This window comes from Ursus arctos, unplaced genomic scaffold (genome assembly GCF_023065955.2).
Source record: "Ursus arctos isolate Adak ecotype North America unplaced genomic scaffold, UrsArc2.0 scaffold_25, whole genome shotgun sequence".
Lineage (NCBI taxonomy): Eukaryota > Metazoa > Chordata > Mammalia > Carnivora > Ursidae > Ursus > Ursus arctos.
This window is the reverse complement of record NW_026622930.1, coordinates 38288113-38306830: the sequence shown is the minus strand read 5'-3', so window position 1 is coordinate 38306830 and position 18718 is coordinate 38288113. Positions and strand designations below refer to the sequence as shown.

Sequence of the window (18718 nt, the reverse complement as noted above, 5' to 3'; positions counted from 1 at the left end):
TCCATTAGCAAACCTAGATTTAATGAACTTCCATCTTCTTTTTTAAAAAGGTCAGAAGCAAAGTAGACATCAATTCCCTTATATAGACATAGTTACCATATATTTTAAAGGAAGTAGCATCTGCTTTGTTCTTATTATTAAAATGATTTTATTGTTATTTGGAACCTTATAACTATGAATGGTAAATATATCTTCTTTAACATAATTTTCAAAAAATTCAGAAAATTAGCTGTTCAATTTTTTTCTCAGAATTTGGAAATGACTTTGATGGGTTCTCAAACAGTCAATGAAAACCATTTCAATAGAGGACAGTAAACATGTATTCAAGAAAATATCATGCACCATCAATCTTAAAGGCTAAACTAGTTCTAGCCTAGTTCTATAAAGATTACAGCCATACATTTTCAAGATTAAATTCTTTAAACAATTTACTGTCTTGTTCTCTTTTTTGACAACACCATTGTAGCCCTTTTAGTGCCTTTAAATTCCTATTAAGCCATATCTTGTTCTTTACTCAACTATTTTCAGCTGCCAAAGAAAATGAAACTATTCCCTAAAACTCTTAACTAAATATGTTCAGTACCTAAAACACATATTGGCTCCAAAGATAATCTGAGGGAAATAAATTTTCATAAGTCTTTCTCCATATTTAGGCTCTTTAGAAACAGTTCTAAGACTGTCAACTAACATAGCATTATACTTATATATTAAACATATATTAGAAACATTAGAAAATATATACCTGGTTTAAATAATTAATTTCTATTTCCACTTCATCTACTTCTTTCTTCAATTCAGATGAACTTTTGGAATAATTGCTGGCATGTTTAAGAATATCTTGTGTTTTACATCTCACATTAGCCCTTTTATGTTAAGGAACTATGTTATGCCAAGTAAAATTTACATTTATAATATATGTACCATATAGGAAATAGTTAATACTACGTAACATTATTAATAATGTTACATAAAACCAATAAGCAATATTAATAACAGTATCTGAAAATAGAGGTAAAACTAACATAGATGTTTGGCAAACTGACAAAGATAATTTATTGCTTACCTATGTTATATGTTGAGCTTAAAAACTTCTCATCTAAAATATTTGTTAGAATTTTTTCTTTTACTTAAATATTTCACATAGTGGTTTTTTGCTTTTGTTTTTTTACCCAAGTTCATCATGTCATTTGGCATGACTAATAATACATAGTCAATTTAGGTCTAAATTTAACTTTTTGTATCTCCGTTGTTAATTTATTCCAAAGTCAACATTTATAAATCCAAACGGGGTGCCTGGGTGGCTCAGTCAGTTGGGTGTCTGACTCTTGTTTTTGGCTCAGGCCATGGTCTCAGGGCCATGGGATCAAGCCCCACAGCACGGTTCTGCACTCAGCAGAGCATCTGTCTGGGATTCTCTCTCTCCCTCTGCCCCTCCTTCTCCCCTCAAGAATAAATAAATAAATCTGTTTAAAATCTTAATTAATTAGGTAAGTAAGTAAAAATCCACCCAATTTCCCTTTTCTTGCTCTGTAAGGTTCATCAGTGCAGCCTGCAGGACTCAGAAGACAGCTAGATCTTCCACCTGGGCTTTCTGCTTGAAATAGATTTATACCCAATTTCAAGTACAGAATTTCTCAGCTGTTAACAGACATCCTGCATCGTTATTAACTACTACAATTTCTTACGTTACTCTACAAAACATTCAGGAGAACTTAAAATTAATAGAATAGTGGTAGTGAACAAGAACTCCAGAGAAAATCTGTCTACTTAATGCAGAATATTTCTTACTCTGCCTTAAAATATATAATATATAGGCTAGAACATAAAATTTTAGATGAATATTATTTATAATGCTATATTGTTATAAAAATTATCAATTAAAATTTTTAGATATAGACATTTAAATCCTGATCTTCAACTTTCCCTACCTCCATCACCTCTTCTTGTTTCTCACATAATCTTTTATCTCATCCCTTCCTACACCAAACTTCCTAAACTTCTGCTATACATCGTGCATCACACAACCTCTGTCTCTTCCCACTGAGAAGTTACAACACAGACAGGCAGTGAATAAACAACTAAAAACAGAATAAGCTAAAACCTGAACATGAAGAGAGCAAGCAGCAAAGGCGTTAAAAGGATGATTTAGGATGAAGCAGAATGAAGCAAGGTAGAATGCAGGGATAAAGAAGACTTAGTACAAACAGTGGAGTTATAATCTGATAGGAAAGCATATGAAGGATTGTAGAGGTTGGAAGAGGATTAAAGTTCTAAGTTCATCATCAGGGAAGATCTCCTGGACAAAGAGATGAGACTTAGACCAATTAAGAATTACTTAATCATCTAATGCAATGCCACTGTATTAGAATTATTTGTTTACATGTCTGTTTCCCCTACTAAACTGTAAGCTCCTTGCAAAAAACTCTAACTTCTTGAGGATTGCCTGGCACAACGTAAGTACCCAATGAATTTGTATAGATGAGTAGGTAATTGTGACTCACCTCCTCACCACCTTCCATCCTAACAAGTAATAATCAACTGATTTAACTGGAACTCTTCCTTTGGTAAGACAGAGCAAGGTGACTTTCATTGGTTTAGTTGTTAAGATACACCACTTAAAGTAAGACACATATACCACTTTATTCTCATTAAAATTGGTTGCTTCTCATCACATGCACATATATGAAAACTAATCCCAGATGACCTTTAAAGTAACCTCTTAGTTTTTTTAACTAAACAAACAAAAGAAACCCCAAATCCACTTGATTCTTACCAGGGAAACATAATAACAATTAAAATACAGAAAAAATACTTATCTAATAAAAGTTCTAGGTAGAAATACTTTGTGGATACATATGTAATGTCCATTTAGTAAGTGATGGAAAAGGAGCAGGCACTGAAAAACAAAATCATATTTTGTCTGATTCATTATTCTTTTCATTACAAAGATACCATTATTTAAACAATGTATAATAAAAATATTAATACCTAGAAATTCCATAAAGATAGTTTCGTTCATCTTTAGTTGTTCAGTACATGCCAACACTCTATTTTGAATTTCTTCATGTTCTCTTTTCTTCTCATAATATTCATGTGAAAGGGGTGTTTCTGAGTATTTTAACTGGTATTGCTTCAAAACATCTTTATACTGACATATATAACCATGGTACATTTTTCTGTTAAAATTAAAAGAAATGATGTCAATATAACAAGAACATATCTAAAAACTTTCTAAGTGTCACCTGTTAAAGTCTAGTAAGTTAAGCATAAAAGGCAAGTTAAATGCCAACTTATCGTTTCCCTCAATACTCTCTGCCTTTCAAACTTCCTTAACTCCATCGGACTTTTCAACTCTCTATGCTTTCTCTTCACTACCTGAGTTATTCATTTCTTAATCCTCTTCGATTTAACTTTTACTCCCACCATTCCAAAGAAATGGCCCTTCTCCCCCTCAAAAAAGAAAATAAACTGCCCTTCCCAAGATCACCAATGATTTAATTATCTAACTCAGTGATACCTTTTTTATTTCTCATCCTGATTGATACTGCAGAACCTAGGGGTTTTTTAAAGTTTTTATTTAGATTCCAGTTAGTTAACATACAGTGTAATACTAGTTTCAGTGTACAATATAGTGATTTCATTCACCACCCAGTGCTCCTCACAACAAGTGGACTCCTTAATCCCCATCACCTACTTAACACATTCTCTCACCTAGCTCCCCTCTGGTAGCCATCAGTTTGTTCTCTATAGTTAAGAGTCTGTTTCTTGGTTTACCTCCCTCTCTCTTTTCCCCCCTTTGTTCATTTGTTTCTTAAATTCCACATATAAGTGAAGTCATATGGTATTTGTCTTTCTCTGATTTTCTTCACTTCGCATAATACTCTCTAGCTCCATCCATGTCATTGCAAATGGCAAGATTTCATTCTTTTATATGGCTGAGTAATATTCCATTGTATATAGGTACCACATCTTCTTTATCCATTCATCAGTTGATGGATACTTGGGCTGCTTCCATAATTTGGCTATTGTAGAAAATGCTACTATAAACATTAGGGTGCATGTATCCCTTTGAATTAGTATTTTGTATTCTTTGAGTAAATACCTAATAGTTCAATTTCTGGATCATAGGGGAGTTCTATTTTTAACTTTCTGAGGAACCTCCATACTGTTTTCCAGAGCAGCTGCACCAGCTTACATTTCCACCAACAGTGCAGGAGGGTTCCCTTTCTCCACATCCTTGCCAACACCTGCTGTTTTTTGTGTTGTTGATAATTGGGACTTATCAAAATAAAAAGCTTCTGTACAATGAAGGAAACAACAGAACCAAAAGGTAACCCATGGAATGGGAGAAGATATTTGCAAATGACATATCTGATAAAGGGTTAGTATCCAAAATATGTAAAGAACTTATAAAACTCAACACCTAAAAATGAACAATCCAATTAAAAATGGTCACAATACATGAATAGACATTTTTCCAAAGAAGACATACAGGCGGCCACCAGATACATGAAAAGATGTTCAACATCACTCATCATCAGGGAAACACAAATCAAAACTACAATGAGAACCTGGTTCTTCCAGTGACTTCCTGATCTTTATCCTCCCTGAGGTTTTCAGTTTCTATTCTCCTCAGTTCAGCTACCTCTATAACTATGCTTTTTAAATTTTCAACTCTCTAAGCTGAAATTTTAATAGGAAGTCATGTTTTATGCGTTTGAACTCTGGGTTCACAATCATTCTTATATACCCATAACTATTTTATGAAGAAAATTTCACACTGTTTGGAGGAGCTCCACCAGTCCAACTCAGGTAGAGGTGGATGGTCACCTATTTGGACACAAGTCTTGAGTGGACAGTTAATTCTTGCAGAAGAATATTAACTCTTCCTTCTCATTTGCCTTTTGTTAACCTATGGGCCAAATTTAACCTGCCACCTGTTTTTGTATGGCCTGTGAGCTAAGAATAACTTTTACATTTTAAAATTGAAAAAATCAAAATAATAAAAATGTCTCATGACACATTAAAATTATATGAAATTCAAGGTATAATATCCATAAATAAAGTTTTATCAGAACACTTTCATTTACACAGTGTCTAAAGTTGTTCTTGCATTACAACAGCAGGGTTGAGTATCCGCAGAGACTGTATAACCCACAAAGCCTAAAATATTTACTATCTTGCCCTTAATAAAAAAAAAAAAAAGTCTGCCAGTCCTAATCTACAGCAGTGAAAACGTTCAGTCCAGGTTCATTATAGAAAATATATTCTTAGGGGGCACCTGGGTGGCTTAGTCGGTTAAGTGTCTGCCGTTGGCACAGGTCATGATCCCAGGGTCCTGGATCAAGCCCCATATCGGGCTCCTTGTTCAGCGGGGAGCCTGCTTCTCCCTCTCCCTCTGCCCCCACTAGTGTTTGCTCTCTCTCTCTCAAGTGCTCTTGCTCTCTCAAATAAATAAAATCTTTTTTAAAAATTTAAAAAATTAAAAAAGAAAATATATGCTTAGATCCTTTTTTATCCAATTCTTATCAAATACTTAGTTTCAAGAAATAATATTCATTGAAAATTTTCTAAAAATATATAGTACTTATGCTCCTCAGAATTCTGTAAATTTTCTAAATCAAGACATACTATACGGTGAAATTTATTTAAAGATACTATAATGATTACCTCATCTTAGCAGACGAGAAAACAAGAATGGTTTTCATAAATGCTTGTACACTGAGAAAAAAACTAAAGATAACACATACTTTACTGGTCAGCAAATCTGAATCTTCTGAATGTTTTAATTTAATATACTAAACTCTGTCCCCTTTCGAAAAATAAAGCAGTTGAGCCCAAAACAAACTCCTCTTACTCCAAATGCACATTTGCTAATTAATCTCTTACTTCTTGGGGAAATGGTCCAGGGAAGAGGGAAATATCTATTAGAAAACTGAGTCTGAGTCACCAGTTTCAGATGAAATTAGCGTACCACATTTGCCCTATTCATGTTACATATTCATGCCCACTCTTCTTATACACTCCATACAGGGACTTTAGCAGAGACCAGCATAGCCTGACTATCTCATCTGTTGCCAAAAATACTAGTATTCATGAATGTTTAGAACGGAAGATTAGGAGAAACAAGAACCTGGTACCTCTATTTCCTTCAGTAGCCAAGATACCAGCAAATGGAGTCTTTTTCTTTTATATATGTCTAGTATTGAGTCATCAATTCAATCAACCTATGTGGTTGGTTTAAGAAAGAAAGACCTGTTTTCACTTTAATACCTTTGGCTACCTAAGAGAAGTCATCCACAACAAACACTATTAGAGAGGTTCATACTTAAACTGCTTTGTTTTAGCCCCTCATAGAAGCATTTTAATAATGTTTTATAGCCATGGCTTGCATTGAGAGAAGTTCTAAGGAGAAGTAATATATATATTGTGTTTATTTTGGAGAGTCCACTGAAGATAACAGACTACCACACTGCATAATTCCCCTTTTATGATAACTCAGGCGGAGAAATTTCTCTCAAATCTCATTACCAGGAAAAACCTCTGCTTACCCTAAACAACTGAACTGGGCTCTTTCCCTCCTTCCCTCCTTCCTCCCCTCCTACCCCTCCCCTCTCCTCCCCTTCCTCTTTCTTTCTTTCTTTCTTTCTTTCAGACAGGACAGAGGAAAGTAGTCTGAATTGGGTCAGGAGCCTCCCCACACCCCCCCAGGTAGCTCACCTCACCTAACCCATTGAACTTGAACTCACTTTGCTGGCTATGAGTCTGTTCCAAGCTCTGGCTAAGGAGGCATCTGCCAGAACCCTCCCCAAAAGCAAGGTCCATGGCATCTCCTGTCCAGTCCACCCTCATGCAAAGCCCTGTTCTCTGGGAATTCACCTCCCCAAAACTCAGGGAGGACCCTGTTAGGGCTGCTTTTGAACAATTGAACTGTTTTTTGAATGAATACTCTGAATCTCAAACTGATCACATTTCCACAATGCCTTGACTACTACTAGGAATTCCAAAGCCTAATCTGTATCTATATTTAACAAATGTGCAAGACCATGTAATATGAATTTCTATCCTAATCAAAGGCTTCATCTTCCTACATTATCCTTACATCCCTATAACCTTGATTTTTTATTTAGTTTTAACACTAGGGTATTATACAAATTATTTCAAATCCTTTTTAGATTGAAGCAAGGTCTAAAAATGACGAAGTAACCGTCTCATTCGCCAGTTCCACCCTCTGCCTATTCCTTGAATGATAATGTACTCTACCTTTCTCTTCTTTTTGCTCTATACATATCTAGACAGACATTTTAAAAGGAACTTTTAAAGTTGAAATGAAACGCTAAGTAGCCACATGAAAACATATAAAAGTACAAAATTCACTGGTAAAGGTGAACATATAGTCAAATTCAGAATACCATAATACTGTATTAGTAAGTTGTAAATCACTTTTATCTCTAGTATAAAAATTAAAAAACAGTAATATTAAAACATAGATACAGCTACAATAACTTGTTAATGGATACACAGTATAAAAGGTGTAAAGTGGGGCACCTGGCTGGCTCAGTCAGTGAAGTGTCTGATGCTTGATCTTGGGATCTTGGGATCATGAGTTTGAGCCCCATGGTGGGGGTAGAGATTACTTTTAAAAAGGTATTAAACAAATAAAGGGAACTTTATTTTTTTTTTAAAGATTTTATTTATTTATTTGACAGAGATAGAGACAGCCAGCGAGAGAGGGAACACAAGCAGGGGGAGTGGGAGAGGAAGAAGCAGGCTCATAGTGGAGGAGCCTGACGTGGGGCTCGATCCCATAACGCCGGGATCACGCCCTGAGCCGAAGGCAGACGCTTAACCGCTGTGCCACCCAGGCGCCCCAAGGGAACTTTAAATTAAATAAATGAAGCAAACACCTGTATAACTCCCACACTTAAAAAAAAAAGATGTATTGAGCTACCCTATGATCCAGCCATTGCACTACTGGGTATTTACCACAAAGATACAGACGTAGTGAAGAGAAGGGCCATATGCACCCCAATGTTCATAGCAGCAATGTCCACAATAGCTAAATCGTGGAAGGAGCCGAGATGCCCTTCAACAGATGACTGGATTAAGAAGTTGTGGTCCATATATACAATGGAATATTACTCAGCTATCAGAAAGAACGAATTCTCAACATTTGCTACAACATGGACGGCACTGGAGGAGATAATGCTAAGTGAAATAAGTCAAGCAGAGAAAGACAACTATCATATGATTTCTCTCATCTATGGAACATAAGAACTAGGATGATCGGTAGGGGAAGAAAGGGATAAAGAAAGGAGGGGTAATCAGAAGGGGGAATGAAACATGAGAGACTATGGACTATGAGAAACAAACTGAGGACCTCAGAGGGGAGGGGGTGGGGGAATGGGATAGGCTGGTGATGGGTAGTAAGGAGGGCACGTATTGCATGGTGCACTGGGTGTTATACACAACTAATGAATCATCGAGCCTTACATCGGAAACCGGGGATGTACTGTATGGTGACTAACATAATATAATAAAAAATCATTAAAATAAAAAAAAAATTTAAAAAAAAAAGATGTAAAGTATGACATAAATAACATAAAATCTGGGGAGGAGGAAGTAAAAGTGTAGAGTTTTTATATGCAATTGAAGGTAAGCTGTATCAGCTTAAAATAGAGTTATATTTGTAAATGTTTTATGTTAGCCTCATGGTAACCACAGAGAAAAAAACCTAGATACACAAAAGATAAAGAGAAAGGAATTAAAGCATACCACTATGAAAAACAAATCACAAAGGAAGACAACACGAGAGGAAGACATGAACAAATGGATTTTAAAAACATTCAGAAAACAATTAACTAAATGGCAATAGTAAGTCCTTATTTATCAATAATTACTTTGGGGTGCCTGGGTGGCTCAGTTGGTTGAGAGCCCAACTCTTGATTTCAGCTCAGGTCATGATCTCAGGGTCGTGAGATAAAGCCCCATACCGGCCTCCATGCTCGACATGGAATCTGCCTAAGATTTGTCTCTCTCCCTCTGCCCATCTACCCTCATGCTTGCACTCTCTCTCTTAAATAAATAAATACATCTTCCAAAAAAAATAATTACTTTAAACATAAATAGCTAAATTCAAAAGATACAGAGCTGAATGGATTTAAAAAACAGGATCCAACAATATACCACCTACAAGAAACTCACTTTAGCTTTAAGGACACACAAAGGCTGAAAATAAGGGATGGACAAGATATTTCATGCAAATGATAACCAAAAGAGAGAAAAAGTGGCTATACTTATGCCAGACAAGATAGATGTTCAGTCAAAATCAGTCAGAAAAGACAAAGAAAAAACAAAGAAAAGTCTCCATACAATGATAAAAAGATCAACTCACCAAGAAAATACAGTAATTGCAAATATATGTGCAACCCAACACTAAATCTCCTGAATATTTAAAGTAAATATTAACATAACTGAAGGGAGAAAGAGCAATACTGGTAGAGGACTTGAATACCTCACTTTCAACACTGGAAAGATCATCCAGATGGAAATTAATAAGGAAACAGCATACCTGAAAAACACTATAGACAAAATGGACCTAACAGCCTTATACAGAACATTCAATCTAACATTTCATCTAACAACACAAGAACATACATTCCTCTTAAGCACACATGGAATATTCTCCAGTAGAGATCATATCTTGAGCCACAAAACCACCTTAGTAAACTTAAGAAGATTGAAATTATATCGAGGGTCTTTTTCTGGCCACAATGATATAGAACTAGAAATCAACAGCAGGAGGAAAATGAAAAATTCATGAATATGTAGAAATTAATCAACACACTCCCGAACAACACTGGGTCAAAGAAGAAATCAAAAGTATCTTGAAACAAATGAAAATGAAAACGCAATATACCAAAACCTAGGGGATGCAGCAAAAGTTGCTATAAAAGGGAAATTTATAGCAATAAATGCCTACATTAGGGGGAAAAAAAGACCTCAAATAAGCAAACTAACTTTATACCTCAAGGAATTAGAAAAGGAAGAACAATTTAAGCCTGAAGTTGGCAGAAGGAAGCAAATAAGAAAGATTAGAGCAGAAATAAATAAAATAGAGAAGAGGGAGACAATGGGAAAAAAATCAGTGAAAGAAAGAGCTGGTTTTTTTGAAAAGATTAAAACATTTTGCAAACCTTAGCTAGACCAACCAAGAAAAAAAGAGAGAGGGACTCAAATAAGCAAAATTACAAATGAAAGAGGAGATATTATACCATAGAAATACAAATCATACAACTGACACCACAGAAATACAAAGGATCATAAGAGGCTACCATGAACAATTATAAGACAAATAATTAGAAAACCCAGAAGAAATGTATAAATTTCTAGAAACATACAACCTACCAAGACTCAATCATGAAGAAACAGAAAAACCGAACAGATCAATTATTAGTGAGATTGAAGTAGTAACCAAAAACCTCCCAACAAAGAAAAGTCCAGGTCCAGATGGTTTCACTGATGAACTGTACCAAACATCTAAAGAATTAGTACCAATACTTCTCAAACTCTTCCAAAAACTGAAAAGGAGGCAACACCCTCCAATTCATTTTATGAAGCCAGCATTATAATGATACCAAAGCCAGATGAGAAGACTACAAGAAAAGAAAACTACAGGCAAATATTCTTGAGGAATATAGATGGAAAAATTCTCAACAAAACACTAACAAACCAAACTCAACAGCACATTAAAAGGATCATACACAATGACCAAGTGGGATTTATCCATGGGTTGCAAGAATGACTCAACATACACAAGTCAATAAACACGTTATTCCACATTAATAAAATAAAGGATGAAAATCATATGATGCACAAAAAGCATCTGGCAAAACTCCACACCATTTCATGATAAAAACCCTCAACAAATTGGGTGTAGAAGGAACATACCTCAACATAATAAAGGCCATGTATGACAAGTCCATAATTAACATCACAGTCTATGGTGAAGAAATGTTTTTGGAAACATGGAAAAATGTTTTTCCTCCAAAATCGGCAATAAGACAAGGATGCTGCTCTCACCACTCCTAATCAATGTAGTACTGGAAATCTTAGCTAGAGCGATTAGGCAACAAGGAAATAAAGTCATTCAAATAGGAAAGAAAGAAGTAAAAATGTTCTATGTTTGCAAAATGACATGATCTTATCTACAAAAAACTCTATGCGTCCACTCAAAAACTGTTAGAACTAATCAACAAATTCAGTGAAATTTCACACTACAAAATCAATACACAAAAATCAGTTGCATCTCTATATACTAACAATAAACTATCTGAAAAAGAAATAAAATAATCCCATTTATAATAGCATCAAAAACAATAAAGTACTTAGGAATAAATTAAACCAAGGAGTTGAAAGGAAATTCTGTCCACTGTAAACTATAAGACACTGATTAAATAAATTGAAGATGACACAAATGAATGGAAAGATATTCTGTGCTCATGGATCAAAAGATTTGTTATAATGTCCATACTACCCAAAGCCATCTTTGGATTCAGTGAAATCCCTGTCAAAATTCCAATAGCATTTTTCACAGAAATAGAAATAATAACTCTAAAATTTGTATGGAACTTCAAAAAAACCCCTAAATAGCCAAAGCAATCTCAAGAAAGAATAAAGCTGGGAGCATCACACTCCCTGATTTCAAACTAGGCTACAAAAATTTAGCAATCAAAACACTATCATACTGGCATAAAAACAGACACAGACCAATGGAATAGAATCAAGGGCTCACAAATAAACCATGTATATACAGTCAACTCATATTTGGAAAAGGAGGGGCACCTGGGTACCTCAGTTGGTTAAGCCTCTGCCTTGGGCTCAGATCATGGTATCGGGATCCTGGGATCAAGCCCTGCATGGAGTTCCCTGCCCAGCAGGGAGTCTGCTTCTCCCTCTCACTCTCCCTCTGTGCTCTCCTGCTCTCTCTCTATCAAATAAATAAATAAAGTCTTTAAAAAAAATAGTTGAAAAGGAACCAAGAATACTCAACACAGAAAGGATAATCTCTTCAATAAGTGGTGCTGGGAAAACTGGATATTCACATGTGAAAGAATGAAATTGGACCCCTAACTTACACTACTCACAAAAATTAACTCAAAATGTATTAAAGACTTAAATATAATACTTTTTAAAAAAGATTTTATTTATTTATTTGACAGAGTGAACGGTAGCCAGCAAGAGAAGGAACACAAGCAGGGGGCGTGGGAGAGGAAGAAGCAGGCTCCCAGTGGAGCAGGAAGCCCAAAGCAGAGCTTGATCCCAGGACCCTGGGATCACACCCTGAGCCAAAGGCAGACGCTTAATGACTGAGCCACCGAGGCGCCCCTAAATATAATACTTGAAACCATAAAACTCCTAGGAGAAAACATAGGGGAAGAGCTCCTTGATACTGGTCTTTGCAACAGTTTTTTTTTTGGATATAAAACCCAAACCACAAACAACAAAAGCAAAAATAAATAAGTGAGACCACATTGAACTAAAAAAGCTTCTGCACAGAAAAAAAACTAACAAAATGAAGAGGCAATCTGTAGGATGGAAGAACATATCTGCAAACCATATAAGGGTTAATATCCAAAGTATACAAGGAACTCATCCAGCTGAATAGCAAAAAGGCTAATAATTCATGTTAAACCTGGGCAGAGGATCTGAACATTTTTCCAAAAACATACAAATGACCAAAAAGTTCATGAAAATATGCTCAACATCACTAATCATCAGAGAAATGCAAATCAAAGCCACAATGAGTATCACCTTACACCTGTCCAGGATAGCTAGTATCAAAAAGACAAGACATAACAACTATTGGTTAAGATGTGGAGAAAAAGCAACCCTTGTGCACTACTGGTGGGAATGTAAATTGGTACAATCACTGTGGAAAACAGTTGGAGGTTCCTCAAAAAATTAAAAATAGAAATACCATATAATCCAGTAATTCCACTACTGGGTATTTATCTAAAGAAAACAAAAATACTAATTCAAAAATATATATGCACCCTATGTTTACAGCTGAATTATTTACAATAGCCAAGATATAAAACCAACCCAAGTGTCCATTAACAGATGAATGGATAAAGAAGTGACATATATATATATGATATACGTATATATCATATATATATATACACATACAAATATATATATATATATTACATTACATAGTGGAATATAGTAATATTCCATTGCATATATATGCAACATGGATAAACCTGAAGGGTACTAATGTGAGTGGAATAAGTCAGAGAGAGCAAGGCAAATATATGATTTCACTTACATGTGGAATCCGAAAAAAAAAAACCACACACACACCAAAAAAACAGACTCTTAAATACAGAGAACAAACTAGTGGTTGCCCAGGTGGGGGCAGCTGGGGGGCTGAGGAATACGTGAAAGAGATTAAGAGGTTCAAACTTCCAGTTATAAAATAAACAAGGGGATGCCTGAGTGTCTCACTGTGTTGAGCGTCCAACTCTTGGTTTCGGCTCAGGTCGTGATCTCTTTGGCTGGGGGATCAAGCCCCACATCGGCCTCTGTGCTTAGTGGGAAATCTGCTTGGGATTTGTTCTCTCTCCCTCTTCTTCTGCTCCTCCCCCTACTTGCTCGCACTCTCTCTTTCTAAAATAAATAAATAAATCTTTTTTTTAAAGTCAAATCACTATGCTGTATACCAAAAAATAATATAACATTGTACATCAATTATTCTTCAGTAATAATTTTTTAAAATGTGTATATAGGGTCACCTGCCTGGGCCAGTCAGTAGAGCATAAGACTCAATTTCAGGGTCATGTGTTTGAGCCCCACACTGGGCATTGAGTTTCAACCTTTTAAAAAATAATTTAAATAAAAAGTGGTGTATATATATGCAATGGAATATTATTCAGTCATAAAAAAAGAACTGCTGCCATTTATGCCACCATGGACGACCTTGAAAGTGTCATGCTGAGTAAAGAAGAGAAAAACAAATACAGTATGATCTTACCTGTATGTAAAATCTAAAAAAAGCCAAATCATAGAAACAGAGAATAGACTGATGGTTGCCAGGGGCCAAGAGTGAAGGAAATAGGGAGATGTTGCCCAAAGGATACAAACTTCTAGTTATAAGGTGAATAAGTTCTGGGGATTTAATATACAACATGGTAAACATAACAACAGCATATTTATTATATACTTAAAAGTTACTAAGAGAGTAAATCTTAAATGTTCTTACAAAGAAAAAATAGTACTTATACAAGGTGACAGATGTGCTACCTTCCTAACCTTGTTGTGGTAGACACTTTAAGTTATATACATGTATCAAACCGTCATGTTTGTACACCTCAAACTTAAACAATGTTTTACGTCAGTTATATCTCAATAAAGCTGGGAGGAAAAGTAGTAAAAAATAAAACCAAAGTATAAAAAAAATAACATAAAATATAAAAAAATCATGCTCTTGTTCAATTATGTTAAAAATGAAAACATTTCAATTTTTTTAATTAAGTGAAATTATAATGCTATATAATGTGTTCAAAGTCTCTCTTGGTATGTCGGGTGGCTCAGTCAGTTAAACATCTGCCTTCGCTCAGGTCATGATCCCAGGGTCCTGGGATCAAGCCTCGCATCGGGCCCCTTGCTCAGCAGGGAGCCTGCTGCTCCCTCTGCCTGCCACTCCCCCTGCTTGTGCTCTCTCTCTCTTTCTCTCTGGCAAATAATTAAATAAAATCTTAAAAAAAAAAAAAAAAGTCTCTCACCTTGTTACATTATATTCGCTAATTACATTGAGTCCTCCAAACGAGGTTATTTTACACATAATAAAATAAACCCATACAATAGGTTTCTCCATTAGAATATAACACCCCACTACATTAGCTCTCTGAAAATGAGCAGTTACATATAAAACCCTTCAAAAGTCAATACTCCAAATTTTTCATAAGCTAATTCTATAGTTAACTATTCCCCCAGATATTTACCTATAACAATTCAATTGCAAAGACCATTAATTGAAGCACTCTGCTGTAACAATTCCTACTGATAAATTGTTTCTATCTGAGGACATATTTAAACATATCCAGGGTGGTAGAGCTTTATAACAAATTGGTAGGCGTCCAAGGGCACCCAAAGAGCCCAAGTACTGGATTTACTTTAAAAACAAAAAACTCTGCCAATGTACAACGTTTCTACATTTTTCAAGTAATATTTTTACTAAGCATATCCTATTAATATGAAATTATATAGCTAATAAACTTTAATTAATATATGTACTGTACTTGTCTTTTTCAATAGTTTCTTGATAAATAGTAAATTGGTCCTGCATATAGTCTTCATGCTTATGAAAAACATCACATGTTGGCTTCCAGCTATGGAAAAAAAATATTGTAATTAGAATCTCAGAATGATAAATTGTAAGAGATAGTAACAATGAATTTAACTATTTAAAGATAAATGAGTATTTCTCTTCCTGGAGAAAACAAGCTTATATCAAAAAAATATTCCCACCTCCCATCACCACCACTACCACCATTCAGGCAATCATACAAGCACTCAAATATTAATATCCATTAATTTTTACATAAAACCCATTGTGGAACCATGACTAAGGAAGGAGCAAATGTTACATGGCTGGACTGTGTATTGCTATGGCATTTCGAGAATATACTGTGCAACCTTCCAACATCAGGCTTCCTTCTCATCATACTTCTAAGATCTTGGCTAAGAAATTCTTTTGGAGTAAGGATTCAAAGAACTAGAATAGGGCTAAAAAGATGCTTTTTCTCCTTTGAAACTTAGAAAGTCAGGTTACTATACCCTCCTGAACTAGAAAGAAAGAAAGAAAGAAAGCCAAAATGAGTTATAAAATCAGACAGTAAGAATAAAAGGAATAATTATGTATTTTTTTGTTTTATTACAAGACTTGAAAAATGTTACCAAATGCGAAAAATCTAAAATTTGCATACACCACGTTAACCTCCATTCTAAGTGTTGTTCAACTATTTCCTCTGGCTCTTTTTTCAAGTCTTTAAATATTATTTTCAGATTCAAAAGTTCACACGCCCACTTTAGAAGCACAGAAAAGTACACGTAAGGAAATAACTATCTTCATAGTCTCAACACTGATAATAACTACTATTATTGTTTTAATAAACTATTTTCAGATTTTATGAAAAGTATGTATTTAACATCTTTTTTTAAATGTTTGTTTATTTATTTGAGGGAGACAGAAAGTGGGGGAAGGGGCAGATGGAGAAACTTAAGTGGACTTGGTGTGGAGTGCGGAGCCCTATGCAGGGCTCCGTCTCACCACCCTGACCTGAAAGCAAGAGCTGGATGCTTAACTGTGCCACCCAGTTACCCCTATATTTAATATCTTTGAGATCATATTCATATATACAACAATGTATCCTCCTTTATCACCTACTTTTAAATTATACACATTTTCCTTGTCACTAAGAATTCATTGTAAAGGTTTTAATAAATATATCGTATTCCATAATTTATCTAACCATTCCCATATTGTTGGCCATTTTTGCTTAATCTAAGTTTTCTATTGTAAATAGAATTTTACTTAAATATTTGTCTGAATTTCTAATCATTTCCTTAGAAAACATTCCCCAAAATGGAATTATAAGATCAAAGTTTATAAATACACATATTCTGAGTATTATAAAAATTCTGTAAGAAATCCATGTTCACTAAGAAGGTATTCCCTGTAAGCATTTTGATGTATATATTCCTAGGTTATTTCTAATTATATATAAATACACAATTACTAAATTGGGTTCATACTATGAATGTTGTTTTATTGCTTTGTTCAGTTTGGAATATACATCTTTCCATGTCAATAGAGAGCTAACATCTTTCCATGTCAATAAATATACACTCGTAATTATACTGGTCACCTCCTGTTCATTCATATGCATATGCCAAAATTCATTTAACCCATCACTTAATGTTGAATATTAGAGTTCTTTTCAATGTTTTCCTATCATAAAACAGGTTGGAATAAACACCTGATTGTACATTACATCTTTGAAAAAATGCCTAATTATTTCCTTATGAAAAATTCTCAGAAATGGAAATTTTTAGTCAAAAGTCATATTTTAAAAGCTTTTTAAAAAATATACTGACATGTCATCCAAAAGGTTTATACTAATATACATTACTATAGCATACAAGATAAATGATTTTCTTATTCCCTGGCCAACACAGGATATTATCTTCATTTAAATTTCTGCAAAACTTAGAGGCAAAAAAATAACATTTAATTATTGCTTTAATTTGGATGTCTGATTACCAGTAAGATTGGGCATTTGTTCACATGTTTATTAAACATATGTTTCTTCGTTTTGGTATTTACCTATTTGTTTTCTTTGCCCATTTTTCTAAGGGGGTTTTGGTTTGGCTTATTAGTTTCCACAAGTACTTTATATTTTTTATTTTTTTTATTTTTAAATTTTTGTTAAAGATTTTATTTATTTATTTGACAGAGAGAAAGAGAGCACAAGCAGGTGGAGCAGGCAGAGGGAGAGGGAGAAGCAGGCTCCATAAGCAGAGAGCCTGAAGGATGGCTCAATCCCAGGACTGAGCCACCCAGGCACCCTTACTTTATATTTTTAAAAATTAACCCTTACTTGACATTTTTCTACCTTATCCTTTTGCCTTTTAAATTATTTGGGGGCATTTTTCTTTTTAATTTGTGCGTAGTCATATTTATCTGTTGTGTCCCCTGTAGTTTCTACTTTTGGTGATATACTTACAAAGGCCGCCTACTCTCAGAGATTACATGGTTATTTGTATTTCTTCTAGTACCTTTATGAATTCATATCCCACATTTTAATCTCTTAACCAGTATGCTGAAATCGTGAATTAGAGGTATATCATGGTATTAAGATCCTACTAACTGTCCTCGGAATCCAGCAGAGATTTTGAATGAAATACAGTACATCTTGGACACAGCAGGTTCTAAGGGGAAACTACTTTTCCAGCACCCACTTGATGAAGGAAACCACTGGTAAAACCTCCTGTAATAAAACTTAAATCAAAATAAAAGAGAAAGTTCAATAATGTGTTTTATTATCAGATTGACAAATAATTTAAACAAAAATTTAAGCATAATTTCAGTGTTGTCAAGGGTATGAGGAAACAGGAACTTTCTCATACAGTGTTGGTGGAAGTATGAATTTATATAATCTTTTTGTGGAGAGAAGTTTGACATTAACTACCAAATGTTTAAATGTGCATACTCTTTGATCTAACAATTGCACTTCTAGAAGCTCTTTCTTAGCAACAGGTCTATAAATGTGGAAGGATACCTGTACATGTTGCTCATAAAAGGGAAAAACTAGAAACCTAAATGTCTACTAATAGGAAAATGGTTAAATAATTTAACATACACCAATATTATAAAATCCTCTGGAGTTGTTAAAGAATGAAATCTATATATAATCACTACATGTATAGTATCATTTACATAACATACTGTTAATTTTTAAAAAAATAGTAAGTATGGTCTGATCCCATTTTATAAAAAGAAAAAATAGATAATATAGATAGATGTACATGTAACTCTATATAATAATGACATTGAATTTTTATTGAAAAATGTCTGAAAAGATAGAATCGTTAAAAATGATTACCTATAAGGAAGAGAATAGGGTTCAGGTAGGAACTGCAGGCAGGGAAT

General features: G+C 34.4%; 1 protein-coding gene across 1 annotated transcript in view; it reads right to left on the bottom strand.

Moving 5' to 3' along the window:
* The window catches only part of CUNH14orf39 (chromosome unknown C14orf39 homolog), a 131368-nt gene that overhangs the window by 30144 nt on the left and 82506 nt on the right, over window positions 1–18718 (bottom strand). The window contains exons 6-9 of the mRNA XM_057318688.1: window positions 15306–15395; window positions 2989–3176; window positions 2854–2896; window positions 743–863 (exon numbers count right to left, since the gene is read on the bottom strand). Coding sequence (XP_057174671.1) covers window positions 743–863; window positions 2854–2896; window positions 2989–3176; window positions 15306–15395 — 442 coding nt within the window. The remainder of the gene's footprint in view (window positions 1–742; window positions 864–2853; window positions 2897–2988; window positions 3177–15305; window positions 15396–18718) is intronic.